We start from the raw sequence: 21,230 nt of genomic DNA, 5'->3' as shown, positions 1-21,230 counted from the left end.
CCTGTTGAAGATAGGGGATTTGAGGTTGGGGAGGAAAGGTCAGACAGGCATAGTATCCCAGTCCTGAGGCAGAAATGACCAGAATGCACTCACACCTTCCTTGGGCCACCTTTACTGTGCCCATGGAGGCAGCTCCGAGAGTAGGTTAACACTATGGAGCAAAGACGTAGAGAAGGGGGACAGGAGTTAGGGGGCCCCTGTGTAGGGGTATAGGGCTCCTGCATCCCTCTGGGATCTGAGCCTAGACAGCTCGGGCAGAGTCCGGCGAGTGCCTCAATGGAAGCGGTACTTTCTGGCCGGCTTGAGGTTGATGTATGTGGCCTTCATCTCCTCGGCCTCAGGGTTCCGCACATCTTTGAATCGCTCCCCTTTGGTGCTCACTACCTGGTTGTCGATGTATCGGATCAGTTTCTTGGGGGCCTGTCAGGCAATCAGGCAGTGAGTGGCAGAAGCCAGGAGCCAGTCCCACCCATTCCACATCCCCAGCAACCCTTAACTCTCTCACCTCCTTGGGAGCCATGGGCCGGTGAATCTTCTGATCCTCTGCGCTATCCACCATCATGTACCTGTCAAAAACTGGCTGGGTGAAGCTCCTGTCACCCTGGGAAGACCCTCTAGGGCCCAGCCCAGCCCAGCCCAGACTCACTTCTGCAGGATGAAGGACTTCAGCTCATCCTTTTGGGGGCCTCTGAGGCGTCTGGGCAGGTCCTGCGGAGAGGGGAGGCCTGGTCTAGGCCCAAGGGCACCAGCAGGGGAAACAGATGGGGATAGGTAGGGGTTGGGGCTTAACACCAAGGTGGAATGTAGCTGAGGCTACATGGTAGAGGGTGCTGGGAGAAGATACCTGGTTGGGGCCCTCCCAGGCTGCAGGCCCCTCTTCCTTTCCCTCTACCAGCATCTGCACAGCTTCTTCCAAGTCCCCCCGAGCTTTGGCCAGCACCCACTGGGCCTGCTCCACCGAACAGGTAGGGAACACCTCCAAGAGTACATCCACCCCTGGCAGAAGCTCCTCCTCAGCGCCAGTTGCCTAAGGGTACAAACGTTAACAAGAGGCAATACTCCCCCCTTTCCAGCCCCCTAGGTCCCTCATCGGTACCCTCCTCTACCAGTACCTCATCTTGGGTGTCCGCAGCAGCAGCAGCAGAAGACCTAGTCTCTTCTTTGAGCATTTCGGGCCGCTGCAGGGGCTCTGGGGAGATGGGCACCTGACCTTGGACACCAGAGCTCTGCGGTTGCAGGTTCTCTTAAAGAGGCAAAGAGAGCATCAGGTTTGCCAAGGCTCTGGGGAGCAGGGAGTTGGAGGGGCGGGATTATGAATCACCCAGGTGCCCAGAGCCCCAGACTCACCTTTGTTTCTGGCATCACTCAGCTGCCCTGAGAGCTTCTGCATCATGTCCCCTATTGTGCCCCTGAAAAGATGAGGGCAGTGAGAGAATGACTCTGCCCACCCCATAATCAGCCAGCCTCTTCCTCCTCCTGGCCCTAGCCAGAACCTACCTGGGGATGTGGGCGAAGCCAGGCACATAGGCCTCCATCATCTCAGTGAAAGCCTCCATATCGAAGTTCTCCTCCGATGGGCCTGAGGGGCCCAGGTCCTCCAGGACCCCAAGCACATAGGAGAAGATGACCTCATCCAAGCCACTGCAGGAAGGGAACAGGACAAGCCCTGGGTAGGACACTGGATGCCTCCAGCACCCCCACCTGTCCTGAGACTCCAGCCCTCAGCTTCATGGGGTCTATGAGCTAGACCTTTATCCTTAAGGCCAGAGAGTATAACCCCCTCCCTCAGAGCTATGGTTTCCCATCTGCCCAACAAAGGTGACAGGGACAGGATGAGAGGTAAGACCTCTCAGCAAATCCTAGTCAGCCCTCCTGCCGTCTTTCCATTGGCCAGGACCCGCAGTACTGCCCGGCAGCTCCAGCTCCAGCACTGACATGAGCCTTCCAGGGGAGCCATCTCTACCTGAGGTCGGCCTCCGGGAGGTGCGTCTGGACAAAGGCAAGGAGGGCTGCACTGACGATCCTCTCCAGCTCCATGCTCTCTCTTCTGAAAGGACACAGACAGGATGGCCAGGACCTCTTCTGCCTGCCCCCACCCACTAGGCCTGGGGGCAGCGGCTCCTCCCTCCTGGCCTGCTGTGGAACCATCTGTTGATGCTGCCCTCTCTGTTCCCCCAAGCAGAACCATGCCCCCTCCTCCGCCCATCTCATCTCCTTCAGCCTGAGACAGGACAGGGCACTGTGTCTGGAGACAGCCTCTAGAGGAGGCGCCCCCCAACCTCTCCCCACCCCCCTACCCCATTCCCCAACAGCAGTCCCAGACCTTCTGACAAGGTCTTGGGGTCACATGCCTCCTGGCTCAGGAATCCCATCACTGAGGGAGCCCCTTGGCCCCCAAGTCCAACCACAAGGGGACCCATTGTCCAGCCCCTAAAGGCTCGGCCTCAGGACCAAGCACAGCCCTTCCCCCACCCAGAACAGGCCACCCACCCTCTGCACAAAGGGGCTTTTCTGGCTCTGGGGCCCAGATAGAAGGGGAAGCCTTTCATGGATTCTCTCCTCTCGCCCAGTCCCTGCCCTTCCTGCAGCTTGGGACTATCTGCACAGCACTTTCCATCCTCCTCCCCAAGGCCTGTGGAGCCCACATATCTGGCCCTTTCCCAGCTCTCCAGCCTCCAGTCCCTCCTCCCTGGCTCGCTCCCGCCCACCTTGCTGTCCCTCAGACTTGCTGAGCTTCCTCCTGTCTGTGTCCTGCGGGACATCCATGGCTCGTCCAGTCACTCCTCAGGGCTCTGCTCAAATGTTACCTCCTCAGAGAGCCCTTCCCTGACTAACCTATGACAAGTAAGTCTTCTCCATGCCCCTTAACCCTACATAGCACTTACTACCGTTAACATTATTTTGTGCTTATTTGCCTATTGTCTGTCTGCCCCCATAAAATAGAAGCTCCAAAGCAAGGTGGGGACGAGGGGGACACTCTGTCTTATTCATGAGTGTCACCCTAGCACCTAGAAAAATGCCCATGGGCTGGGCGCGGTGGCTCACGCTTGTAATCCCAGCACTTTGGGAGGCCGAGGCGGGCGGATCACGAGGTCAGGAGATCGAGACCACGGTGAAACCCCGTCTCTACTAAAAATACAAAAAATTAGCCGGGCGTGGTGGCGGGCGCCTGTAGTCCCAGCTACTCGGAGAGGCTGAGGCAGGAGAATGGCGTGAACCTGGGAGGCGGAGCTTGCAGTGAGCCGAGATCGCGCCACTGCACTCCAGCCTGGGCGACAGAGCAAGACTCCGTCTCAAAAAAAAAAAAAAAAGAAAAAGAAAAATGCCCATACTGGCTAGGTGCTAAATACATACCTGTTGACATGCTCCATTCCCATCTACATGGTTTTGACTCCCAAAAGTCTGTTTGGGAGTCAGGAGCATGTGGGTGGTAATGAATGGCTCCAGACCCATAGGTCCAAATGCCAGCTCATCATCCCACTCAGAAGGCTCAGAGGCACCACCAGTTCCATGCACCTCACACTCATGATAGACTACTGATCTGCGCACATTCCCCCTCCAAACACACATCTGCTTCATCAGCTGACACCACTCACTCAGCTGCCAAAGCTGAAACCTGGGGATTACCCTTGATTTTGCCCTCTTTCATCCCTACCAGTCAATCACCAAGTCCGTCAATTCTACTTCCTTCTTTCCTTCTTATCTGCATTCTATCCACTTCTCCCTATCTTGAGTCTGGCTTCTGCTCCAAAATCTCCACCAAAATTTCTTCTTTTTTTTTTTTTTTTTTTTTTTTTTTAGACAGGGTCTGGCTCTGTCACCCAGGCTGAAGGGCAGTGGCATGATCTCAGCCCACTGCAACCTCCATCTCCCCGGCTCAAGCCATCCTCCTGCCTTAGCTTCCAGAGTAGCTGGGACTACAGGCGCGCACCACCTACTAGTTTTTTGTTGTTGTTTGTTTGTTTTTTTAGTAGAGATGCAGTTTTGCCATGTTTTGAGTCCAGGGTTTGAGACCCAGGCTGGTCTCGAACTCCTGGGCTCAAAGCAATTCACCCACCTCAGCCTCCCAAAGTGCTGGGATTACAGCCATGAGTCACCGTGCCCGGCCTCAAAATTTCTTAGACTGAGGTCATCAGTTACTTTTTCCAGGTTTTGGTCTAATTAGGTTGAACCATATGAGCTTGCCAATTTTGTCTGGTTTTGATCTACAAAAAAAGATGAGGCAATTTCTCATGGTTTCACCTTCTATTTGCCCTTTCAGCAGCTCCAACTTTGGTTTCTGAGATGCCATTCTTTCCTGGTTTCCTTCTACCTCTCTGGCCATTTCTTCGAAGGCCCTTTCTCTGTCCCCTTCTCTGCTGCCCTCTAAATGTGGGAGTTCCTCACATGCAAGGCTGCCTCTCTTCACTGCAGCGCTCTCTCTCTCTCTCTCTCTCTCTCTCTGGAAGATCTCATCTGGGCCCACATCTTTATGTACCAATGCCATGTCATCAATTCCCAAATGTCCAGTCCTCTAGTCCAGTCTCCTCTGAGCTACAGACTTGGACATCTACCTCCCTAACACTGCCACGTGTATGTTTTATAGGCATGTCACACTTAGCATGTCCCAAACTGACGTTCTCTCAAGTGCTTTACTCCTCCAAGGCCATCCTCAGTAAATGCACGTCCAGGCACCCGGCTGTTCCTGCCACAAATCTGGGAATTATCCTTGACACCATCCTACCCCTTGCTCTCGCTCATCCAATCAGTCGCCCAGCCCTAATCATTATCTCTTGCCACATCTATTTCTCTCCATCTCTACTCCCACTCTTCTCCATCTCTTGCCTGCAAGACCTTCCTAACCCTTCTCCCCACTCCATCTTCCCCCCAACAACCTATTCTCCACACCACAGCTATGTGATCTTTATAAAAAAAATCACATCTTTTCCTGCTTAAAATCTATCAATGCCTTCCTGCTACCCTTCAGGGAAGTCCAGAATCTTTTCATGGCTTTCCATTGCGGGCCTTACCCTGTCTATATCTCTCTCCAGCTTCACCATGCACCATACCTTCCTGGATCATTTCCCTACCTTCGCCCTGGATTTTTTGTTTTGTTTGTTTTGTTTTGTTTCTGAGACAGAGCCCCACTCTGTTGCGCAGGCTAGAGTGCAGTGGCGCCATCTTGGCTCACTGCAACCTCTGCCTCCTGGGTTCAAGCGATTCTCCTGCCTCAGCCTCCCGAGTAACTGGGATTACAGACACGTGCCACCACACCTGGCTAATTTTTGTATTTCTAGTAGAGACAGGGTTTCACCATGTTGACCAGGCAGGTCTTGAACTCCTGACCTCAGGTGATCCACCTGCCTTGGCCTCCCAAAGTGCTGGGATTACAGGCGTGACAAAGCACCCGGCCCCACCCTGGCTTTCTTTCGGTTTGCCAACACTCAAACTCTTTCATGGCAAGGTAGTATATACCCTCTGAGCCTTCTGCCTCATCATCTGAGTGGGACGATGAGCTGCCATTTGGACCTATGGGTCTGGAGCCATTCATTACCACCCACATGCTCCTGACTCCCAAACAGACTTTTGGGAGTTAAAAGCATGTAGATGGGAATGGAACAGGTCAACAAGTATGTATCGAGCACCTAGCCAGTGTGGGCATTTTTCTAGGTGCTAGGGCTACACAAACTACTTCCTTGGCCTGGGCACGCTTCTGCCTCCACCCCTTCACTTACTGTGACTCTGATCTTTTGGGTCTCATTTTAAAATTCCTCTCCTTGGCTGGGCACGGTGCCTCATGCCTGTAATTCCAGCACTTTGGGAGGCTGAGGTAGGAGGATCGTTTGAGCTCAGGAGTTTAAGACCAGCCTGGGCAACATATCAAGACCCCATCTCTCTTTTTGTAGAAAAATATTTTTAGGCCAGGTGCAGTGTCTCATGCCTGTAATCCCAGCACTTTGGGGGGCCCAGGGGGTTGGATCACGAGGTCAGGAGATCAAGACCATCTTGGCTAACACAGTGAAACCCCGTCTCTACTAAAAATACAAAAATTAGCTGGGGGTGGTGGCATGCGCCTGTAGTCCCAGCTACTCGGGAGGCTGAAGCAGGAGAATGACGTGAACCTGGGAGGCAGAGGTTGCAGGGAGCCGAGACTGCGCCACTGCACTCCAGCCTGGATGACAGAGCGAGACGTTGTCTCAAAAAAAAAAAAAAAAAAAAGATAAATATTTTTAAATAAAAATAAAATAATTCCCTTCCTCAAGGGACATCACCCCTGACCTAGAACTGGTTTGGTCTCTGCCATATTACACTCTCTATGCAGGCTGCAAGTTTTCTGACTAGCAGCACCTTTCACAGCCATAATTATTATTTGGACAATGTTTAATGTTTCTTCCAGTTGTCTCACGAAGCAGGGACTACACACCGGGCTGATATTCACCAGTGTATACTCAGCATCTCTCATGAAGTGGGCACTCAATAAACAGTTACACCCCAATTTACCTATGAAGAAATGAAGTTCAGTGTGTTTAATGACTTGCCCAGAGTCACCTGGCTTGACTGCGGTAGTCAGATTTAAATCCAGGTCACCTAGTTCAGCATCTATTCTAGGGGCTACTCTGGGGAAGGGAGGATATCAAGACTTTCAAGTGGGTTGGGACAGGGCTACCTTCTATGCTCACAGTTGCCTGGTCCCCTGAGTGGTAACAGAGTTGCTCATAGCACAGGGGTCACTTTGGAAAGCAGGACTGAGAAGCCCCAGCCTACCAGGGGCATTCTTACCACCTGCTCCAGAGCCCTCATGGGCCCTGAAGAAGAGCAGAATGGCTCAGCCCAGGCATACTAGATCCCATCATGCAGCTCCCTCAGGGTAGAGCCGCCTCCAGGGACCTACCTCGACCCTGGGTTACATCACCCTTGAATCCTGGGCTGTCAGTTGCATGGTAGACTCTGCTGGGACAAAGGCCTATGGCTGCTGCATGAAAGCCCAGTTTCTTTCTTTCATTTTTTTTTTTTTTTTTTTGAGACGGAGTTTTGCTCTTGTTGCCCAGGCTGGAGTGCAATGGTGTGAACCTGAGAGGGTCAAGCGATTCTCCTGCCTCAGCCTCCTGAGTAGCTGGGATTACAGGCGCCTGCCACGATGCCCAGCTAATTTTTTGTATTTTTAGTAGAGACGGGGTTTCACCATGTTGGCCAGGCTGGTCTCGAACTCCTGACCTCAGGTGATCTGCCCGCCTCGGCCTCCCAAAATGCTGGGATTACAGGCATGAGCCACTGTGTGGTGGTGACTGAAACTTGGCTGAAAGCCCAGTTTCTTTTTTTTTTTTCCTTTTTTAAAAATTTTATTTATTTATTTATTTTATTTTATTTTTGAGACAGAGTTTCACTCTTGTTGCCCAGGCTAGAGTGCAATGGCGCGATTTTGGCTCACTGCAACCTCCACCTCCTGGGTTCAAGCGATTCTCCTGCCTCAGCCCTCCTGAGTAGCTGGGATTACAGGCATGTGCCACCACGCTCGGCTAATTTTGTATTTTTAGTAGAGACAGGGTTTCTCCATGTTGGTCAGGCTGGTCTCGAACTCCCGACCTCAGGTGATCTGCCCGCCTTGGCCTCCCAAAGTGCTCGGATTACAGGCGTGAGCCACCGCACCCGGCCTGAAAGCCCAGTTTCTAGGGAAGAAGCTTCTCAGGGATTTGTCTCATGCTTCTGGGTTTTTAGCCAAGGCCTGGGGGCCAGGGAATTTTTAGGAAACTCTTCACTGTCCCCAAATAAAAAGACTTGCTCCCCTAAGCTTTTCTCTAGTTTGTCTTCCAAGGGAACATCCTCCCTCCCTCCTCCTGTTCTTGGTCTACCCAAACTTCACCCAGGCTTCTAAGCTCTTTTACCCTTCCCCATCCCCGGTAGCCTTCCTCAGCACATCCTTCCTGCTCAGGGGCTCCTAATACTTCTCCCCGCATAGCCCCTGAGTTGGGGAAGATCTAGTCTGCCAGACTGGTTTCCTAAGTAGCACCTAAGCAGCCAGCTTTCAGGGTAAGAACATGATTTCCATGAGATATTTCAGATGAGATCGGGCGCGTTCAGGGTGGTATAGCCGTAGACTTCCATGAGACATTTCAAATTCCAGATGTAGCCCACAGAACCCCATTACTTCTTGGGGGCCCCAAATTAGAGATCATTGGTTGATGGTGTCTACCAAATGTGACTGTCATCCTGCCATGAGTCCTGCCTAAATGCCTCTGATGATGGTAATATTAGCATTTATTGCCTCTGCTTACCAGGCATTGTCCTAACCACTTTTACGTGTATTAACTTACCTAATCCTTACAATAACTCTAAAATGTAGATACTATTATTATCCCCATTTTATTTTATTTATTTATTTTTTTGAGACAGAGTCTCGCTCTGCCATCCAGGCTGGAGTGCAGTGGCGCGATTTCGGCTCACTGCAACCTCCACCTCCCTGGTTCAAGCAATTCCCCTGCCTCAGCCTCCCGAGTAGCTGGGATTACGGTTGCATGCCACCATGCCTGGCTAATTTTTTTTGTATTTTTTAGTAGAGACGGGGTTTCACCATGTTGGCCTGACTCGTCTCGAACTCTTGACCTCAGGCAATCCACCCGCCTCGGCCTCCCAAAGTGCTGGGATTACAGGCATGAACCACCGTGCCCGGCCATATTATCCGCATTTTACCTGAAAGGAAATGAAGGCACTATGAGGTTAAGTAACTTGCCCAAGGTCACAGGGCAACTTAACGGCAGATTTACACCCAGGCTGTCTGGCTCCAGAACCCTCACTGTTAACCACCACACTACATCACCTCTCACGATGCAAATTGTGTGGCCCCATCCTATATTCTGAATCTCCTCTCCTGCCTGGATGGCTATATTGCCTATTTCAGAATCTTTGCTCACACCATTCTCCCAGCTCAGAGCATCTTTCCCTCTGCCTCTCCAAATCTCATTCTGCAGGACTCCCTTTCTGCAGCCAACCCTAACTGCTCCACCTTCACTGCTCCCAGCTAGCCTGGGAGCTTCCCAAGAGCAGCACAGGCCTGGACCCTGCAGATGCTAGATAGAGACACTGTGGACAAATTTAAGTGAGAGTGGGGTAAGAAGTACTATGCTGCTCCCTTGGGGTGGGGAGGTGCTTAAAGTGGAGGGAGAGCAGGCCATGTGGGAGGAGGAATCCTGGGAGCTAGTGTGAAAGGAGTCCCAGCGAACTTCTCAGGGAGGCAGCAAGGGGTCTAGCATGGAGGTCTTCACTGCTTCTCCCAGCCCCTGTGAAGCCCGGTTCCTGAGGCCCTGGACCCATAACGCAGGCCTCAGAGGATATCATTGTCCTCTGATACCCAAGTCAGACCTCAGAGGCACCAAGGGCATTGAGGGGAACAAGGGATCCCTGCATCCAAAGTCAGGCGGGAGCACAAACAGGGAGGGCGAGCACAGGAAGTGGGACCGCGATGATGGACGACCCCTGAAGCAGCAGCTCCCTAAACCCGCTAGCGGGACACCCGTAAGCGTCCAGAATAGTGGGCCCGAGGGCACAGGGATGCGGCTGTGGCCTTGGAGGACACATGACGAGGCAGGCCTGAGCAAACTGGATGTGCCTTGATACAGGCCACGGCGAGAATCAGAGATGGGGGTCCGACGGGCCCCGGGGGGGGTACCGTGGGGGAACACATCGGACGGGTACCCTGGGTCAGCGCTCTCCGCGACTCTCCTAGCCCTGGGCCGGGGGCAGGAGGGGAAATCACCTGCTCCGTCGGGCGCCGCCGGCGACTTGTCCCGCGCGGTGCAGCTCTCATCCCCCAGCCCCACCAACGAGATCAAAGGCGGGGCCCAGAGCGGTTCCCTTCCAGAGGCGCCGTGGCGGCCATGTTTGAGAAGGGCAAGTTGCCTACAACAGGGCGGAGCTTCTGCGCTAATTCTCAAACGTCCCAGGGCTATGGACGGGCTCCCGTGGCGGCCAGTTTTGTTGCGCGTAGGGAGGAGTTAGGCGTGAAGGTCTTGAGAGGGGGTGGAGTCGAAGTGGGTAGGACTGCATCCCTGTCCTGCTCCTTCTCTTCCGTCAGAGACCCGAAACCTTTCTCTTTCTTTCTCTCTCTTTCTCTCGTCTCTCTCTCTCTCTTTTTTTTTCTTTTCTTCTTCTTCGTCTTTTTTTTTTTTTTTTTTTGGGAGGGAGCCTCGCACTGTCGCCCGGGCTGGAGTGCAGTGGCGCGATCTCAGCTCACTGCAACCTCCGCCTCCCGGGTTTAAGAGATTCTCCTGCCTCAGCCTCCTGAGTAGCTGGGATTACAGGCGCCCGCCACCACGCCCAGATAATTTGTTGTATTTTGAGTAGAAAAGGGGTTTCACCATGTTGGCCAGGCTGGTCTCGAACTCCTGACCTCGTGCGTTATGCGCCTGCCTCGGCCTCCCAAAGTGCTGGGATTACAGGCATGAGCCACCGCGCCTGGCCTCTTTTCTTTTCTTCTTTCTTTATTTTCCTTTCTTTCCCTCCCTCCCTCCCTCCTTTCCTCCCTTCCTTCCTTATCTTTCTCTTTTTTTTCTTGGTGTTACAGCCCCAGGCTGGAGTGCAGGTTCACGAGTGCGAACATGGCCCACTGCAGCCTCGACCTCTTGGGTTCAAATGATCCTCCCATCTCAGCCCCCGGAGTAGCAGGAACCACAGGCGCGTGCCACCACGCCCAGCTAATTTTTTTTTTTTTTTAAATGGGGTTTTTGCCACGTGGCCCAGGCTGGTCTCTTAGGTGCTGACTTCCCCACCCTGTCTGTACCTTTTATATTCCCTTAACAGCAATGTCTCCCCCAGATTGGGGTGAGCTACAGTTCTGTGTCTCCGGAGGGTGGAGCCTGGGATTTTAGACGTGGTCTGGGAGAGGCGGGGTGGTAGCAGGTGCCAGGATGAGGATCCACCTGAGCCCTGTCATGGACAGCCTGTAGACCATGCCTACCCCCCGGGGCCTTCATCCTCCCCCATGTTGGCAGGACTGCTTGTCTAGGACAGGAGGGCTGAACTCCAGGGCCCAACAAGACCTCAGCTTCCTCTTTCTGTTCCTGCTGCCACAGATTCCCAGTGCTGCCCTGTGGGGAAGCCCCACAGCCCTCCCCTCTTGGGAACCCTGAAATGGATCACAAGGGGAAGAGTCCCCTTCAAGGATAAACTTTCCCATCCCCCATCAGCAGGGATAAGCCGTTTTTAGTGCTAGTTCCCTTGTGGGGTGCTGGGGACCCGGAAGCTGTCCCTGCCCTCAGGGAGCTCACAGTCCAAGAGAGAAGTCCCATCTTTCCTCTCCCCTAGGGACTAAGGCAGTGCCAAGATACTATGCTGCAGTGGCTCACACCTGTAATTCTAGCACTTTGCAAGGCTGAGGTGGGAGGATCGCTTGAGCCCGGGAATTTGACACCAGCCTGGGCAACATGGCAAAACCTCGTCTCTACAAAAAATTTAAAAAATAAAAAATTATCTGGGCATGGTGACGCACGCCAGTAGTCCCAGCTACTCCAGAGACTGAGGTAGAAGGATCATTTGAGCCCCAGAGGTCAAGGCTGCAGTAAGCCGTGATTGTGCTACTGCACTTCAGCCTGAGTGACAAAGCAAGACCCTGTCTCAAAAAAAAAAAAAAAGAAAAGGAGAAGGAAGAAGAAGAAACTATGCTATGGGGAAAACGGGATGACTGCTTATTGCTTTCTCTTCCACCTCTGGTCCTCACAACAGGCTCCTTCCTCTTCTGGCCTCAGAGACAGCAAGATGTTGGCTGCTTGGGGGAGGTAGCAGGGAAGGAAGGGGCACATTTGGCATCGCATTGCCCATAAAAACACTGCCACTCCAGCCTGGTGATACTAGGGTTAATGAGGGGTGGGGTGACAGCGACTTTGAACTCTGGCCGGGCAAGCCCCTAGGAAGGGGGTGATGGGCAGCCCCAGGCCTCTGCCTATCCTCCAGAGACCAGCCATCCCTTTCCTCCCCCATCCCCTTTCCTGCTTCCCTCTGTCCATTGCACAATACTGATGACTCTTCTCTCCCTACCACCCTCCATTCCTGGAACTTTCAAGTTTCCTCAGTAGAGCTGCCCTGAGTTCTGGCCCAAGACCCCTGTAAGCCATCTCTGACTGTGTGCCTTCCCTTCTCCCGTATCCCCTGTTTGTTGGATGGCAGCTGCATGTGACTAGGTATCAGAAAGAACTTCCTGAGCTTTCAAGGGAGGAGGATGGAAAAGACTTCTTAGGGGGAGTCCCTCCTTTCCCAACTCAAACTCTGGGGAGTCCCAGCTCTGTGCAGCAGGAGTCAAGTTCTGGAGGGTTGAGGACAGAAGATAGGCTGAGGAGAGGGACCCCCACAGACACAAGGACACACACATACTGTAAGGTAGGGGCTCCCGGGATCCCTGCCCTGAGGGATTTTGAAGCTGGCCGGACCTTCAGCCCCTGATTTTCTTTCCCCTCAGGTCTCAGTCTCTCCCTCCCCAAAATGGGAACAGACTCCCCACTGCCCTTTGGTGCTGCTTAAAGCCACACAGAGCTAAAGGAGGCAGAGGGATGCCTCTTCACCGCCATTCCTTCCAGTGAATTTTGCAGCTGGTGTTTGGGTGCCTGGATCGCCTTAGCTGGTGGGAAAAGCTAGAAACCTACGCTGAAGCTTCCCCTAGCACATCCATTCCCCATCATCCTGCTTCAAAATGAGAAACTGGACTTGAATTTGGCATAAAGGGCAGATTTTTCAGGCAGAGTAGAGAGAGAACCCAGCGGGGTGGTCTCAAGGGGTGGGAAGAACTCAGAGACCAAGGTGAGGAAGGGGAGACTTCAAAGAATGGCGGGGGCGGGGTCCCGCTCTGGCTTGAGGTTAGAAAGGGCTCTCTGGGCAGGGTTCCTGGCCCTCCCACACCTTCCTCCTTTCTCAGAAGAGCCAGCATGGGGCGGGGGCGGGAGGCGGCTGGGGCGGGGGTGGGGGCCTTATTTAAGGAGCACCGGCTGAGAACATCGTTGCAGATCCAGCCCCAGGAGCCAGAGAGAGGAGGTTTCGTGGGTAAGTGGCGGTCCCTTTCTCTGGATTCAAGCAGGGGTCGGGATGGGGTGCCCCTGAGGTGCAGGCTTGGCTTTCCCTCTCTGGGATAGGCTGCAGCCTTGCCATGTGAGTGAGGGGAGCACCCAGCCCTCGGCTGAACTCTCCAGAAAATGAAAGTGTGCTTCAGGGAACTCTTTCTTTTCCACTTCTCTATCCCAGGTACTTCAAACCTTTATTCAGGGTTTTGGGGAGATTTCTGGGGAGCTAGGACTCCTGGGCTGGGACTCCTATCTTGGGGATCCATATCCTGGGGACTCCCTTTAGCTCAGAAAGCCCCTTGGTTTGCAGAGAGATTTTCTTCTCAGTGTGCGTGTCCTGGCTCTTTCCCCAGCCCCTCACCCTTCCAGCCCCACATCAGGCCCCACCAGGAACACATCTGGGCAGGAAGCGACAGGACTGAGTATGCAGTACCCAGGCCTGGGGATGGATCCCTGCCATAGCCCTGAGCCCCCTCCCTTCTTAACCTACTCCAATTCCTGTTGGAATTTATGGAACTCCTGTCCATTTCCTTAGCTGTGGGCCCCCATTTTCAGCTCCAAGCTCAGACCCTTCCTGGAATAGGAGATCTCTTGGTAACACAGGTTCCTTATGTGACCCATCCTGGGCCTCAACTTACTCATCCTGGGAACGGGAGAAAATTCACAGAAGAGAACATGCAAGAGCAGCGTCCAGGCTGAAAGAACTTTGGCCACCTGGCACTGAGAACTGAATTCCATAGGCTGTGAGCTCTAGCAAATGCCCTGTGGACTCAGTTCTGGTGCCCGGCAGTGCTACAATATCAATGCCAAGGCTGTGGGGCAGCTGATGGTTCAGGCTCCCAACTTCCCAGCCAGGTACTTCTGCAGGCCCACATCTTGCCCACTGGCCAAACCTTTAAGTAACTTTGACCCGGGCTACTCTTATGCTCAAAGACGTCAGGAGCTCTCCGAAATCTTTTCACCCTGCCAGAAAGTCTTCTATAGTACGGCCTCCACTTAGCTTTCACGCCTGATCTTCCATCACCTCCTGCTCATAACCTGCCACTAGTGAACCCCTGCTGCTCCAGCTCCACACTTCTCATGCTGGTCCTTCCTCAGTGCTTCTGGGGACACCTCTTGCCTGTCACTGTCTGTGGGAATCCTGGACATTCTTCAGAGCCTCTCTCAGATGCTTCTTCTTTTTTCCTTTTTATTTTTTTTGGGGGGGGATGGAGTCTCATTCTGTGGCCCAGGCTGGAGTGCAGTGGTGCAATATCAGCTCACTGCAACTTCCACCTCCCAGGTTTAAGTGATTCTCCTGCCTCAGCCTCCCCGAGTAGCTGGGACTACAGGCATGTGCCAACACACCCGGCTAATTTTTTTTTTTTTTTTTTTTTTTTTGAGATGGAGTCTCGTTCTGTCGCTCAGGCTAGAGTGTAGTGGTGCAATCTCAGCTCGCTGTAACCTCTGCTTCCCGGGTTCAAGTGGTTCTCCTGTCTCAGCCTCCCAAGTAGCTGGGATTATAGGCGCACACCACCACGCCTGGCTGATTTTTTATTTTTAGTAGAGATAGGGTTTCACCACGTTGGCCAGGCTGCTCTTGAACTCCTGACCTCAGGTGATCCACCTGCCTTGGCCTTCCAAAGTGCTGGGATTACAGGCATGAGCCACTGTGCCCAGCCAGATGCCTTTTCCAAGAAGCCTCTCTCAACTCCCCAAGAGTGCATGTGATCTCTTACAGATCCTCCACACCCCTCTTCATGAGCCCTGTAGGGTCTAGTCCAGTGTCCAGCATATAGTAGCTGTTCAATAAATATTCCTTGCATTTTTGTTGAGTTTGTCTCGTGTATGAAGAGACAGTTTGACCTACAGGTTAAGACTGCAATCAGTTAGCCAGGCATGGTGGTGCATGCCTATAATCTCAGTTACTCAAGAGGCTGAGATGGGAGGATGGCTTGAGCCTGAGAGGCAGAGGTGGCAGTGAGCCAAGATCATACCACTGCACTCCAGCCTGGGCCACAGAGCAAGACACTGTCTCTCTCTCAAAAAAAAAAAAAAAAAAAAAAAAGAAAAGAAAAGAAAAGAAAAAGAAAAAGAAAGAAAGAAAAGAAAAAAAAGATAAGAAAATTACAATCAAATTTCCCAAGGACATTCTTGGGGTACAGCCTTGGGTAAGTTGTTAACCTCAATGGCCCTCAGTTTTCTCATCTGCAAATGGGAACGATAATTGCATCCATGGGATATAATTATATCCACATCAAGGTTTTGTGAAGATTAAATTAAATGTGTTGATAGTTTCTGTTCAGGGCTTTAACGTGGTGCCTGGCATAGAGCAAGTTCTCATAAGTGTGTGATGTTATGATTCCTATTTTATTCCCTTGAGTAGAATGTGAGCCAGACAAAGGTAAGGTCATTGCGGGGTGGAGGAGGGCTTGAAATTGGTCAGTCAGGGCTTGTCGACTGAGGGGGTCCTGACAAAATGGATTGGGTGACAGGTAAGGCTGGGGCAGGGCCAGGAGGAGGAGGCCATCAGGTCAGGGCTTGGAAGCCCAGGCTCCGCTGGGAGCTAAGAGTCCTGGATTACTGCCTACAGTTTGAGCTCGGGTGAAGCACTCCTTGATGGCTCTGGTTTCCCAGCATAATGTAAATTGAAGAGATTGAACCAGATGAACAGCAAGGTCCCTGGCAGCCCAGATGTTTTATGAGTTCTGAGCTTCTAAGTTAACTTCAAAGAAAAGATCAAACAAGGAAGCATCTGTGCTTCCTCTAGGGCTCACATCGACAGGGCCTGGAGTGAAATTGGATGCTGGACTCTGAGTGGTAGCACCTCCTTCAAAACGCCTGCAGTCAGGGGCCCTCCTCCCTCACTGGGGCTGGGGCTAGGGGTAAACTGTGTGCAGTCCAGGGCCACTTCCAGAGAATGCCCCAGGGAGGAATGGCTAAGAGAATGCAGATCCTCAGGTGGGGGACATTGAGAAACTTCAAGACCCAAGAGACTTCAAGACCCAAGACTTCTGGACCCAAGAGGACAGAGAGGGAAGTGAATACACAACACACCTTATGCTGGAGTGGGACTCATCATTTATTTGAAGCCTGCATTGTTTCAAAAAAGGATTTGAGAATGCTCACCAGCATGCACACAATTCTCCAACATTAAAAAGTAAAATCAGGCTGGGTGTGGTGGCTCATGCCTCTAATCTCAGCAATTTGGGAGGCCCAGGTGGGCAGATCACCTGAAGTCAGGCGTTCGAGACCAGACAAGCCCACATGGCGAAACCCCGTCTCTACTAAAAATACAAATACAAAAATTAGCCAGGCGTGGTGGCAGGTGCCTATAATCCCAGCTACCTGGGAGGCTGAGGCAAGAGAATCACTTGTACCTGGGAGGCAGAGATTGCAGTGAGCCAAAATCAGGCCACTGCACTCCAGCCTGGGCAACAGAATGAGACTACGTCTCAAAAAAAAGTAAAATCAAAGCCAGGTGTGGCTGAGCGCAATGGCTCACGCCTGTAATCCCTGCACTTTGGGAGGCCGAAGTGGGTGGATCACAAGGTCAGGAGATCGAGACCATCCTGGCTAACATGGTGGAACCCCATCTCTACTAAAAATACAAAAAATTAGCCGGGTGTGGTGGCGGGCGCCTGTAGTCCCAGCTACTCGGGAGGCTGAGGCAAGAGAATGGCTTGAACCTGGGAGGTGGAGCTTGCAGTGAGCCGAGATGGTGCCACTGCACTCCAGCCTGGGCGACAGAGCGAGACTCCACCTCAAAAAAAAAAAAAAGCCAGGTGCATTGGCGAGGGCTTGTATTCCCAGCTATTCAGGAGCCTGAGGTAGAAGGATCACTTGACCCCAAGAGTGTGAGGCTGCAGGGAGCAGTAATTGCACCAGTGCACTCGAGCCTGGGCGACAGAGCAAGATCTGTCTCAAAACAAATAAATAAAAATGAATAAATTATTTTGAAAAAGTAAATACTGTCTAATGTTAGCACTATGTAAAAAAGAGGTTTAAAAGATAAGCTCAGCCGGGCGTGGTGGCTCACGCCTGTAATCCCAGCACTTTGGGAGGCTGAGGCGGGTGGGTCACGAGTTCAGGAGATCAAGACCATCCTGGCCAACAAGGTGAAACCCTGTCTCTACTAAAAACACAAAAATTAGACGGGCGTGGTGGCGGGCGCCTGTAGTCCCAGCTACTCGGCACGCTGAGGCAGGAGAATTGCTTGAGCCCAGGAGGTGGAGGTTGCAGTGAGCCGAGATCGCGCCACTGCACTCTAGCCTGGGTGACAGAGACTCTGTCTCAAAAAAAAAAAAAAAAAGCTCACTGGTGCAGTGGCTCACGCCTGTAATCCCAACACTTTGGGAGATCAAAGCAAGTGGATCACTTGAGTCCAGGAGTTCCTTTGAGACAGACCTGGGCAACATGGCAAAACCCTGTCTACTAAAAATATAAAAACTTAGCTGGGTGTAGTGGCACACGCCTGTAGTCCCAGCTACTAGAGAAGCTGAGGAGGGCCAGGCGCGGTGGCTCACGCTTGTAATCCCAGCACTTTGGGAGGCCGAGGCGGGCGGATCATGAGGTCAGGAGATCGAGACCACGGTGAAAACCCTGTCTCTACTAAAAATACAAAAAATTAGCCGGGCGTGGTGGCGGGCGCCTGTAGTCCCAGCTACTCGGAGAGGCTGAGGCAGGAGAATGGCGTGAACCCGGGGGGCGGAGCTTGCAGTGAGCCAAGATTGAGCCACTGCACCCCAGCCTGGGTGAAAAAGCGAGACTCTGTCACAAAAAAAAAAGAGAAGCTGAGGAGGGAGGATCAATTGAGCCCGAAAGGTCGAGGCTGCGGTAAGCAATGATTCTGCCACTGCACTCCAGCCCTGGGCAACAGAGTGAGACCCTGTCTCAAGGGGATTTTAAAAAAAAAAGCTCATTGGCTGGGTCCCAGTACAATGACTCATACCTATTATGCCAGTGCTTTAGGAGGCTGAAGTGGGAGGATCCTTTAAGACCACCTGGCAACATCTCCTAGACCCTGTCTCTACAAAAAATTAAAAACAAGGCTGGGCACAGTGGCTCATGCCTGTAATCCCAGCACTTTGGGAGGCTGAGGCGGGCGGATCACAAGGTCAGGAGATCGAGACCATCCCGGCTAACACAGTAAAACTCCGTCTCTACTAAAAATACAAAAAATTAGCCGGGAGTGGTGGCAGGTGCCTATAGTCCCAGCTACTCTGGACGCTGAGGCAGGAGAATGTGTGAACCTGGGAGGCAGAGCTTTCAGTGAGCCAAGATTGCGCCACTGCACTCCAGCCTGGGTGACAGAGCAAGATTCCATCTCAAAAAAAAAAAAAAAGAAAGAAAAGAAAGGGCTGAGCATGATCTTATCCCCATGGCTGAGCATAATCTATAGCTCTTATTCAAATCTTGCTACTTGTCCCAGTAATGTCCTTCGTAACAGGTTTTATTTTGGTTCAGGATCCAATCCAGGATTATGCATTGCATTTAGTTTTCATGCCTTTTTAGCCTCCTTTGAATCTGAGACATTTTCTCAAGTTCCCATAGTCTTTTTTTGAGACAGGGTCTCACTTTGTCACTCAGGCTGGAGTGCAGTGGCGTGATCACTGCTCACTGCTGCCTGTACCTGCCAGGCTCAAGCCATCCTCCCACCTCAGCCTCACGAGTAGTTGGGATCACAGGTGCACATCACCACGCCCAGCTAATTTTTGTATTTTTTGTAGAGATGAGGTTTTTCTATGTGTCCCAGGCTGTCCTCGAACTCTGGGGTTCAAGCGATACACCCACCACTTTAGGAGGCCTAAAGTGATGAAATTACAGGTTTGGGCCAGGCGCAGTGGCTCATGCCTGTAATCCCAGCACTTTGGGAGGCGAGGTGGGTGGATGACGAGGTCAAGAGATTAAGACCACAGTGAAACCCTGTCTCTACTAAAAATACAAAAAAAATTAGCCGGGCACAGTGGCAGGCGCCTGTAGTCCCAGCTACTCAGGAGGCTGAGGGCAGGAGAATGGCGTGAACCTGGGAGGCAGCGCTTGCGGTGAGCCTAGATCGCGCCACTGCACTCCAGTCTGGGCGACAGAGCAAGACTCCGTCTCAAACAAAAAAGAAAAAAAAAGAAAAAAAAGAAATTACAGGTTTGAGCCACTGCGCTGGGCTGGTGTCATAGTCTTTTATGACATTGCCATTTTTGAGCAATACAGACAAGTGGAATCATCTCTCTGTTTAGCTTTATCTGAGGTTTCCTCATGACTGCATTACTGCTGAACTGATGTTGTGTTTTTTAACATATCAGAAAGCTTATGATGTTGATTTGTCCCCTTTAATGATAATGTCAACTTGTTTCATCCTGCTGAACCCACAGTTGGAATCACCCCAAAAGCCTTAGCAGGGGAGTTTCCACAAGGGAGTGCCCCAGACCTTTTCCAGATGGGAAAATAGCACTTAGCACTAAATAAACACTAGAGTGATCAGTCCAAAGCATTTATTTATTTATTTAGACAGGGTCTTTCTCGCTCTGTTGCCCAGACTGGAGTGTAGTGACATAATCATACCTCACTGCAGCCTCAATCTCTTGGGCTCAAGCGATCCTCCCACCTCAGTCTCCCAAGTAGCTGGGACTACAGGCACACACCCCCCCACACCCAGCTAATTTTTTTTTTTTTTAGTAGAGAGAGGTCTTGCTATGTTGCCCAGGCTGGTCTCAAACTACTGAGCTCATGCCATCCTCCTTCCTCAGCCTCCCAAAGTGCTAGGATCACAGATGTGAGCTGCCATGGTCAACCAGTCCAAAGCATTTATTACGGGACCTTACGTATAGAGTGCTACAGCAATCCTCACGACAGACAGTAACAGAAAAGGGGTGATCTCCCTAGGTATATCCAAGCAAAGTGGTCAGGGGATACAGTTTATGTGTGCCTTTAAGGCATTTGGCTCAGGGCTGGCGCTTGTTTCTTTCAGTGTTTTGGCAACAGCCTAGATAATTTTATCAGTGCCAGGAAATGTTCAAGACCCCAGTGTGGGTTCAAGCCTTCAGGGTAAAACATGTTGGGTCACAGAGGGGTCAAAAGGACTCTGATCTTTAGGTCAAGACACAGAAATAGGGGACAGACACTGGGGGACCCTACAGCTTTGATAACTTAGTTAAGGTGATATCCACCAGTTTTCCCTATTATACGACTAGCTTACTCTTTTTTGCTTTGTAATTAATAAATATCTTATTGGAACATATTTTGAAACTAAACTAAATAAATATCCTGTTTTTATTCAAATTTGTACTTATTAGTTTTATTATCCATGAATGACCTGAATCAATTTAGTATCACCTGAATCAATTATTACTATGATGGCTGGGATGGGAATGGCAATTTTCTTTTCTTTCGTTTCTTTTTTTTTTTTTTTTGAGAAGTTTCACTCTTGTTGCCCAGGCTGGAGCGCAATGGCGCGATCTCAGCAGCTCACTGCAACCTCTCCCTCCTGGGTTCAAGCAATTCTCCTGCCTCAGCCTCCCAAGAAGCTGGGATTACAGGTGCCCGCCACCACGCCCGCCTAATTTTTGTATATTTAGTAGAGATGGAGTTTCACCATGTTGATCAGGCTGGTCTTGAACTTCTGACCTCAGGTGAACTGCCCACCTCGGCCTCCCAAAGTGCTGGGATTACAGGCGTGAGCGATGGCGCCCAGCCTTTTTTTCTTTTCTTTTCTTTTTTTTTTTTTTTTTTCCAAGACAGAGTTTCACTCTTGTTGCCCAGGCTACTGGAGTGCAATGGCTGCGATCTCAGCTCACCACAATCTCTGCCTCCGGGATTCAAGCGATTCTCCTGCCTCAGCCTCCCGAGTAGCTGGGATTACAGGCATGTGCCACCATGCCTGGCTAATTTTGTACTTTTAATAGAGACGGGGTTTCTCCATGTTGGTCAGGCTGGTCTCCAACTCCCAACCTCAGGTGACTGATCTGCCCGCCTCTGCCTCCCAAAGTGCTAGGATTACAGGCGTGAGCCACCGCACTGGGAATGGCAATTTTCTAATTTTATTATTCCTTCTACTGTAAGGATTAGTTTTTCCTTCATTATTTATTTATTTAGTGATTATTAGTATGGACTTATGGATTCCTATTTTTTTGAGTGAGTTATAATGAATTACTGTCATTATTCGCTTTGATGCTTAAATTGTCCCTGATTTGGCCAGTGGAAGTCCCTTGAAGCTGGTTTCTTTGTACTTTTGACTTT

At 51.5% G+C, this 21,230-nt stretch overlaps 1 protein-coding gene across 1 annotated transcript; it reads right to left on the bottom strand.

The window, feature by feature from the left end:
- Window positions 1–96: 96 nt before the first annotated feature.
- On the bottom strand, window positions 97–9,937 carry CUEDC2 (CUE domain containing 2). The gene is made up of 9 exons (XM_055250922.2): window positions 9,731–9,937; window positions 1,964–2,047; window positions 1,498–1,641; window positions 1,348–1,409; window positions 1,113–1,243; window positions 845–1,027; window positions 647–708; window positions 506–566; window positions 97–420 (listed from the first exon to the last, which is right to left on the bottom strand). The coding sequence occupies exons 2-9, from the start codon at window positions 2,035–2,037 to the stop codon at window positions 274–276; spliced, it is 864 nt and encodes a 287-aa protein (XP_055106897.1). The 5' UTR covers window positions 2,038–2,047; window positions 9,731–9,937; the 3' UTR covers window positions 97–273.
- Window positions 9,938–21,230: the final 11,293 nt, after the last annotated feature.

Source organism: Symphalangus syndactylus, chromosome 2, assembly GCF_028878055.3.
Source record: "Symphalangus syndactylus isolate Jambi chromosome 2, NHGRI_mSymSyn1-v2.1_pri, whole genome shotgun sequence".
Lineage (NCBI taxonomy): Eukaryota > Metazoa > Chordata > Mammalia > Primates > Hylobatidae > Symphalangus > Symphalangus syndactylus.
The sequence above is the reverse complement of the archived record's forward strand: the minus strand, read 5'-3'. Positions and strand labels throughout refer to the sequence as shown.